This window comes from Cnephaeus nilssonii (genome assembly GCF_951640355.1).
Source record: "Cnephaeus nilssonii genome assembly, chromosome: 11".
NCBI classification, from domain to species: domain Eukaryota; kingdom Metazoa; phylum Chordata; class Mammalia; order Chiroptera; family Vespertilionidae; genus Cnephaeus; species Cnephaeus nilssonii.
Genome location: NC_137082.1, coordinates 4,180,213 through 4,189,475, shown reverse-complemented (window position 1 = coordinate 4,189,475; position 9,263 = coordinate 4,180,213). Strand labels below are relative to the sequence as shown.

Here is a 9,263-nt window from a genome sequence, read left to right as displayed (position 1 = left end):
CACGGCGGCTCCAGGCAGCCTCTTTACAACGAGGATGACCGGCGGCCTCTCCTCCGGCTCTGCTGTCCCTTTAACGTCGCAGAACGTCCCTGGTACTGAGGTCCCGCACCGCGGTCTGCAGCGCGGGCTCGGGTCCGGGGAGATCAAGGTCACGGCGGCGCCCCTCCGCGCCCCCGCCCGGCGGAAGGGCTGGCCTCTTGTGGCGGCCCCGCCCCCGCCCCGCCCCGCCCAGCCGGCCCGCGCCTCCCGCAGCCCTCGCCCCGCGCCCTCGCCCCGCCGGCCCGCGCTTCCCGCAGCCCCGGCTCCGCGCGGTGCAGGGTGGCCCTGCGGAGGCAGCCCCGAGCGGCCCTGCGGCGGGATGCGCGGCCGGGGCGGGGGGCGCGCCAGCTGGCCGGCGCCCGTGCGCTCGCTGCTGCGCGCCTTTGGGGCCCGGGACGCCGCCGCCGCCGCCCGAGGCCCGGAGCAAGGTAAGCGACGCGGTGCGAGCCGGAGCCCTGCCCTTGGCCACTGGCTCGGGCTCCCCTGCAGCTTGGGCGGGCGCCTCTGGCCCCAGACAAGGGCAGTGCGCGCAGCCGTCCGGAGCGCTGGCCTTGGGGTCTGACCCCTCCTCGGCCAGCTGCGTGACTGGTGGGTGCTCAGGGCATTTGGCTTCTTTGTGCCTCAGTTTCCGCATCTGTAAGAGGGGGCGATCTTATACTTGAGTCGTGAGGCAGCAGCTGGGATCACATAAGCCCTGCTCGCCACCCAGTGAGAGTTCAAGCATGTTCTGTGGAGCGGGCCTCCAACTGTGCGGGGCAGGAGTGGCCAGAGCCCCTGCAGGCAGACACCTGGTCCTGGAGCGGGTCCAGCCGCAGTTAAAGGGACAGGATCTCCGGAGAGAGGCCGAGGAAGCTGGAAAATGGTGAGGGCCCACCTGGTCCAGGGAAGGGGAGCTGGGAGTGGGAGCGGCTGAGGCCCTGGGAGGAGGCCAGAGCAGCCCTGGGCTGAACCCTGGTGGGGCAGGAGCGTGAGGCGGTGTTTCCAGACTGGCCCGGGAGAATGTCCTGGACCTGGGGGCACTTATTACAAACAGCCCCACCAGGCTGCCCCTCAGCTTTCTGGAATCTGCATTTCTGACCAGCGCCCCAGGTGATTCCAGAACAGGTGGTCTGGAAGCTCTGGTTTCCATAGTCCCTGGTTCTTATCAGTGGCTCCAACAGGGGGGATTCTGCCTGCCCCCATTTTTGTTTGTTTACAACTCCCCCAGTTACTGTGGCATCTGGTGGGGAGGAGCCAGGGGTACAGCTGAGCATCCTAAGGTACCAGGACAGCCCCTCCCTGAAGAGAAAAAGAAAGAGGACAAGAACCATCTAGGGTACAAGTCAGGGTGTGGAGTTGGGAAGGTACAGGGAGTCACAGGAGGAGAAGGGGGGTACTGGGGCTGTTGGGACCAGCAGGTGTCATTGAGAGCCTGCTGTGTGCCAGCTACTGGGTGGTGTCCCGAGGGTGAGCCGCCCATGGTGAAGCTCCGGGCACTTACTAATGGAGCACCCAGGCCCCCGGCACAGAATGGGTGGCCCTTCTGTGCCTCCACTAAGTGTGAGACCTTGTCCTCCGCTCTGGGGTCCAGTGGTGACCCCAGGACACACACCCTCTGCTGGGCATGGAGCTCCCTCCCCAGCACCCGAGCACAGTGGGTGCACCAGGCTGCCCCACCAGGGTTCAGCCTGCTGCCACCAATTATACCCAGGGCTGCTCGGGCCTCCTCCCCAGGGACCTCGGACCCCACTCCCAGCTCCCCTGCAATGCTTGGGTCCTGCGTTTGCGCCAGCCCACTGGGGTTGGGTTTTGAGAAAGGACGTTTCACACGCTGACCTTCAGCTGCTCGCGGTGTATTCAGAGCCCTTGCAAGGGTGTGGTCTGCCTGTGGACATACAACTCCTGCTGCACACGCTCCTTTCCATTGTTGGGAGTTTTTAAAATAGTTCTGTGGCTGCTGTCTAGGCCGCGAGGGTGGCAGGCTGAGCCACAGCTAACCCACTTTGGCCAAGTTGAGAAAGCTGGCCATTTAGGCTGCGGGTCATCAGATGTTTACTAATCATTGAAAAGGGGGCAGGCACTGACCTAGATGCCAGGATGAGGGGAGCAAGCAAGTCTGCTTCCTGGCCTCAGGGAGCTTTTCTTGGGGAACATGGGGGGAAGGCAGTAAAACGAAACTAAAGGATCATTAGTGCAGGGACGTGCGGGGAAGACTAGGCGAGTACAAGGCAGCATTGACTGAGGATGTGAGCTGCTTGGCCAGGGAAGGCTCTGCAAAGATGGGTGTTTGGCTACAGGCTTGAGTGGGGGGAAGCGGGAGCCACGTGAGGTTGGGGGTGAGAGCATCCCGGCAGGAGGCCCTGAGGTGGTAATTGGCTCGGTGGAATTGGGGAGCAGAGAGGGTCATGGGGAGGTGGGTGGGTGCCCTGGACTCCAGGGTAAGCCATGGGCATTTCATACAGGCGGTCGAGGCCACTGGCGGGGGACTTACCTCCCCTGCTGTATGTGAGAGAGAGCTCATCTGGCGGTCAGCGGGCTCAGTGGGCAGGGAGGAGCCTGCTGCTCTCAGGACAGAGAGGTCTAGGTGGCTGAGACAATAGGGCCTGCTGATGCCCCGGGGCCTGAAAGCCAGGAAGCCACCTAGGTTGTGTGTCTAAGCACCTGGGGCGCAGGCTTGGCAAAGGAGGAGGGAGGCTGGTTGTGGGGGAGGGGTTGGAGGGAGGAGGGTGTGCCCATTTGGAGAGGCCTGTTGACATCCTGAGGTTGTGGAGTGGGCATGTCTGAGTCTGGAGCTGGGGGCAGTGGTTGGCCTGGAGCCCCCTCGGAGGACACCCTCAGGACCATGCTGCCCTCTCCAGGAGTGGGGTTCAGTTTCTGCCTCTCGGTGTGGCGTCAGGCAAGACCCCAGTCCAAATACCAAATGTTGGTTTGGAGCCATCAGGGACCCAGGGTAGAGCTCAGCTGTGTGCCCACAGCTCTGGGCATGCTAACGGCTGGACCCGGGGAGGTCCCCTGGCCCCTCTCCCCTGTGCCCATTTGTCCAGCGGCCACCTGCAGCCTGGCTCCCAACTTGTGTGCAGCTTCCCAGAACTCTCTCTGGGCGGGTCCCGGTTCCCAGCCCTGGAGGGACGGTCATGGAGGGACGGTCATGGAGGGACGGTCATGGGGGGACGGTCATGGAGGGACAGTTGTGGAGGGATGGTCATGGGGGACGGTCATGGGGGACGGTCGTAGAGGGACCGTGTGCTATTTCTGTGGCCAGCGCTGCTTTAATTTAGGAACAAATCAGCCAGCCATTCTTCCAGATTTCGACTTCTGATTGGAAGCTCTGACTCGTACTGGGATATTTCTGCACCAAATGAGTTTTTTTTCATTTTAAATTTTTGGAAGGGAAAGGCGTGATCGATGACATCATGACACATGTCAGCTGATGCTCATTAAAAGTCGTGTCTTCGGGGCTGTTTGAGGCAGTTGGAAGTGGTGCTGTGTTCCCTGGCCAGCTCAGGGCTGGGCCAGGCTCCCCGAGGGCAGGGACTCTCCAGACCCACGTGGGCTCTGAGCTGTGGGTTCTCCTGAAACCATAATGACAACCAGCTGGACCAGCAGGCTTTTCCGGTGGCAAGTGACCAGACCTTTGGAAGCAAAAGGAGCATTTGTCAGCTCAGGAAGCTGGGTGTCCAAGGCCAGGCGGCCTCATGGGCTCCAGCTAGTGTCCCCTTGTGCGTCCCGATCTTGGCTGGGTCACGCTGCCTGTCTCTGACCCCATCACTGTGGCCTGGGAATGGGGGGAACTGGACGGCTACGGCCCAGCTCATGGGCCAGCTCACCGGCCCCACAGGCCTGAGACCCCCAAAGAAAACCAGGGGGTGCCGGCAGAGATGGAGAGAGAGCGCGGGGCATCGCCAGCACCAGCAGGGTTCCAGCTGCACCCTCAGTGTGGGGCCCTGCCTGTGCTCATCTGGCCTGCACCTCGCACCGTGGGTTGGGTCACCTACTGGCAAGTCCAGGCAGAGCAGAAGGCTGTGAGTCACCTGCCCAGGTGCCCGGGGCATTTTCTTGTCACTTGCCCCTCACCCAGGTGTATCTGCCTCAGCACCGTAAGGACTGCTGTCTGCTGGAAAGCTTGGCTGATGAAGGTGGTGGCTCCATTTGTGTTTTAAGGGACATGAGTGATCCTCAGGCGTGGGACCAGGCCTGGCCTACGCTTGTAATATTCGTCAGGTAATTCCTAATGTGTTCTATTCAGGCAACTGGTTTCTTTGCGGGGTGGCAGGGGGAATAATGACACAAAGTGTTTCCTGAATACTGTCTCCAAGTGAGGAGTGAAGACCGCAAACGAGGCCAACCTTTGGAACCGGCTCCCTCCTCTCCTCCTCCTCCCCCTCCTCCCCGCCCCCCAGGTGACCTTTAGAGTGCAGGGTGCCCACCAGACTCCCGGCACTGTGCTGGGTCTCAGGGGGCCGGTCAGCACTCTTTCCCGTAAGGATTTTAAAGAAATGGCATCTGAAAACAGGACGTCCTGTTCTGAAACGGATTGTTTCCATTCAGTGAGTCTTGGAGATTTATCTGGGTTAATAGAGCCTTCCTAATTGCTGTAGAGTATTCCACTGTTGTGCTAGCCTTTCTGAGGCCGATGGCCTTGGGGATTGTCTCAGCCCTGCTCCACGGGGGGTGGGCCTGCGTGAGCATCAAACACACACACACACACACACACACACACACACACACACACACACGCGCGCGCACGCTCGCCTCCTGGGGCCTCTGTACTGCTCTCCGTGGGGGCTCAGCTGTTCCCGTAGCAGCGGCTGAGGGCCCTTCCTCCAGGTGCCTCGAAGGTTCAGTCTCATGGGCAGTCCTGCAGGAGAAAAGGGGGAATTCCTGGGACTAATTTGCATTCCCTTGGTTGCTCCAGAGGCTTTTTCTGATGCTCACTGACCGCTCAGATGTCACTCTTTCCTTTTGCCTGTGTTTCTGCCCGGTTGTTGGTCTCTTTCTGATTGGTCTGCAATAGCTGCTTATGTGTCCCGGACTCCCACTCTGTCTGCTGCGATTTTGGGTCTCTCTGCGGCTTGCCTTTTGACTTGGTTTACAGTGTCTTTGGCTGCGACGAAGGTTTTTTGTTTTGTTTTTTTAATATAACTGACATGTAATATGATGGTGCTTCCAGGCGTGCGATACAATGACCTGATGTGTGTGCTTATTGCGAAGTGACCACCACGGTAAGTCCAGCTAACATCCATCACTTCGAGTCACAGTGTTTTCCTTGTGGTGAGAACTTTTAAGATCTACTCTCTTAGCGACTTTCAAATATGCGAAACAGTGCTGCTAACCGTCGTCACTGTGCTGTGCGCTACACCCCCAGGTTTTACTTTGATGCAGTAAAATGTATCACGTTTTTTCTTTATCATTTTGTGTCTTTAATAAACCTTTTCTGGCCGCAACTTCAAAGTGGGCACATTCTCCCAGTCTGCCAGGGTGGCCTGGCTTTAGCTCTGGGCATCCATATCCCAAGGACCCCTGTGTTCACATCAGAAATGTCTAAACTAGAGAATTTTTGTGAGTTTATTTGAACCAAACTGATGACAATTGCAGGGAAGCAAAATCTCAAGGGACTGAGAAAACGCTCTGGAGACCGGCAGTTTTGCAGCATTTTTTATACATTAGCATCAAAGCGGGAGACTTAAGGGGGTTGCGCAACACCCCTGGGTGGCAGGTTAAGGAGGCGGGAGAGCAAAGCGGGGAACCTCTTAGGTCGGATGAAAAGCTAGAGGGAGAGACACGCCTCTTTTACGCTGCAGGGCTCAGGGCAGTTCACAACGCGGCGCCCGGAGGTGGTGCTCCCGAACAGGAGAGCAAGGGGCTCTGTGGCCCCTGTGCTGGGCCGGGTGAGCCCCGAGGGCTCTGGAGAGGAAATTACTGTGACATCTCAAAGGGCTGTTATCTTAGATGCAGGAAGACAGAGCTGGGCTTGCTTTGGGGAAAGACTGGCTGGGTCAGGGAAGCCGCAGGCCTGGGGCAGACCCGCTCCGAGAGGAATGCGTGTGTTCAGACCATCTCTGGGTGCTTCGGTTCTGAGTTCCTAGGGCCACCCTGCTGGCCTCCCGGAGCTTGTCAGGTTTCGTGTGTGGCCCTCTTGTCATCCACACCTGAGTCCTGGGCAAACCAGGACGTTGGTAATGAACATCCATCCATGTTCCCTGGAATGAGTGTACAGCTCTTTGCTTTGCGTCTCCTTTCACACCCACTGTAATCTACTTTCAGGACAGTGTGAGAATGCAGCTTTAATGGGAAATCTGGTGCACAGTTTATGCTGACACCACTTGCCTTCCGGGGTCTGGAATCTGGGTATGTGCCAGGCAGCGGGTGCCCGCGGGGCCTGCCCAGGTGCACACCCTGGGTGCCAGGTCTCCGTGGCGCCTGTGGGAAACAGCACTCCTCACGTCCGCACAGCTGGCGCATCTGGTGCATCCTGGTGTCTCTTGCGACTCCACTGGGAGGAGACGAGGCCTCCCGCTCCCCCAGACTTCACCCCGTGCACCAACCGCCCTTGTGTCTCTTCACTGTCATCAGTCACAGTGTGAGTCTGACTGTGTCTAACCTGGGCATCCTTCCTGTGACCCCTGAACCGGAGGACTCGGGGACCCCTGCACAACTCGTCTGCTTACTGGCCTGTTAGTGATGCTGCAGATATGTGCACACATGTGGCCCAGGGCCTGGCACATAGTAGGTGCTTTGTAAGTCTCTCGGCCTTGCTGAGAGCATGAGCAGCAGGTGTGTGGTGGAGGCCCTTCCTCCTCCCCCCTCTGCCCCCCACCCCCCTTGTGGAAACAGTGGAGCCACCCCCCGGCTCACAGGAGTGTCTTCCCTCTGGCCGCGTCTGTTGCCACGCAGAGTCTCTGGCTTCTCCCCGAAGGCACGGCATTCAGCACCAGAACCCCAGACCCAGCCGCACTTTCCCTCTCGAATAGCAGGAGGCGGGCTCAGGAGGCGCCTGCCTTCTCCTGGAAGCACATCACACTTCCATGCAGTTTGGAACGACTTGCACACGTGTGAACAGTGCGACTCGAGGTGGGCGCCGTGAACCGCTGCAGCCTCTTCTGGGCACCGACCCCGCGCCTTCGCTCCCGTGGGCGCCTGGCAGTCAGCGCACCCTCAGTCAGCACGCCCCCCGCTCTGCTCTCCATCTGTCAGTGTTTGATTCCTCCTGCCACCGGGCGTATGGATGGTGGGTTTCCCAGGGGGAGGACTGAGAAGAGACCGTGCCCTCCATGAGGTCTCTACCGCACGTTAGGGACTGCCTGTCTGCACCCCTGTGTGTCCACGCAGCGGTCTGACCTGAGTGTTACCTGCCGTCCGTGACGAAGCCCCTGTAAGCACCGCCCTGCACGCACTCAGGTGGGAGGCCCTGGCACAGTAGAGGTGGGCTGCAAACTTCAGTTCCTACTTTTATTTTCATGGCTTTGCTCTCTGCTTTTCCTACAACCCACTAATATTCATAGTAAATTAACTCTATTTTTCTGCCTCTTGGTTAAACATTTGGAAAATAAAAAATAAAGGAGACAGTCCTCTTATTTGCAGATGGGAGTGCTTTCAAATGTGGAGAACTATGGTCATGAGTAAAAGTACAGAAGATTTCACAGTTGTCATTTGCGCTGGGTGCGTGTGGGAGTCACCTGTGGGGCCCTTGAGGAGCCACCAGAGGTCTCTGTGGGGACAGTGGTGGTCACAGGAGCCGGGGATGGACGCGGACGAGCCTGGCCTTGGGTCTGCTCCTTCCCCTGCTCAGCTGCACGTGAGGTGTGAGCCCATTGTGCAGATGAGAAAACGGAGGCACAGAGAGCTGGACTGACTTGTCCAAGGCCACACAGCTGGTGGGGCTGAATTTGACCCTGGGGCGAGCCTGGATTCTTAGTCGTTTTATTCTCCTGCCTCCCATAGAACTTAATTCCATTCTCTACCTTTTGTTCTGGAAGGCAGTGACATTCTTAGTGCCTAATTCGGGGACCCAATTGGACGCCCCCACTTTGGCTCCCCGGGGAGCTGTCTGCCTTGGGAATGAGGAGGCTGGCAGCAGAAAGCAGCCCGTCCTGCTGGTGGGAGGCCATGGCCCACCCATCTTGCCCTTCACTTTGAGGGTCCTGTGATTCCGCAGGGCCATCTGGTCTCCAGAATGGCCTCCCCATCCTCAGCCAGCCCACTGGGCAAAGCCTTCCCAGCAGGCCCGGGCAGTGTCTGGCCGAGTGACAGGGGGCAGGAGTCCTGGGGGATCAGAGTTCTGCCGGCCACACTGTGGGTGAGCGGACCAGCCGGGTCGGCCCCCAGCAAGCCGCTCGGTACACATGGGGTAACGCCACTGTAATGTGACCTCATTGCATCAGCTGCGTGAGTTCATGGGGCTGGGACGGCTGAGTCCTGCTGCGAGGAATCCTGACATTAAAATGGAAACCTCCCTCAGACTTATAGAGCACATGAATCAGCTGGTAATTGTCTGAATTTTAACAGTAATTGTGTGCAGGAATTTTTTCTTTATTGCAGGTTAGCTGCGGGGTACCTTTGTTTGTTTTTTTAATTTAAATAAATCTTTATTGTTCAGATTATTACAATTGTTTCTCCTTTTTTCCCCCCAGATCTCCCCATCACCCGGTTCCCGCCCCCCCCTCCCCCCCCCGTTGTCCTTATCCATAGGTGTATGATTTTTGTCCAGTCTCTTCCCATACCCCCCACACAGACACCCCTTTCCCGCTGAGAGTTATCAATCCACTCCCATTCTATGCCTCTGATTCTATTATGTTCACCAGTTTATTCTGTTCCTCAGATTTTGAATTCACTTGATTTTTAGAATCACTTGTTGATAGATATTTGTTGTTCATAATTTTTATCTTTACTTTTTTCTTCTTTTTCCTCTTTTTAAAGAATACCTTTCAGCATTTCATATAATACTGGTTTAGTGGTGATGAACTCCTTTAGCTTTTTCTTATCTGTGAAGCTCTTTATCTGCCCTTTAATTCTGAATGATAACTTTGCTGGGTAGAGTAGTCTTGGTTGTAGGTTCTTGCTATTCATCACTTTGAATATTTCTTGCCACTCCCGTCTGGCCTGCATAGTTTCTGTTGAGAAATCAGCTGACAGTCGTATGGGTGCTCCCTTGTAGGTAACTAACTGTTTTTCTCTTGCTGCTTGTAAGATTCTCTCTTTGTCTTTTGCCCTTGGCATTTTAATTATGATGTGTCTTGGTGTGGTCC

General features: G+C 57.3%; 1 protein-coding gene across 1 annotated transcript in view; it reads left to right on the top strand.

Moving 5' to 3' along the window:
- Nucleotides 1-358: 358 nt before the first annotated feature.
- PHACTR3 (phosphatase and actin regulator 3) overlaps nucleotides 359-9,263 on the top strand; it is a gene marked incomplete at its 5' end in the record, with an annotated part of 160,218 nt that continues 151,313 nt past the window's right edge. Inside the window, one exon of the mRNA XM_079784633.1 lies at nucleotides 359-467. Within this exon, the coding sequence (XP_079640759.1) occupies nucleotides 359-467 (109 nt within the window). The remainder of the gene's footprint in view (nucleotides 468-9,263) is intronic.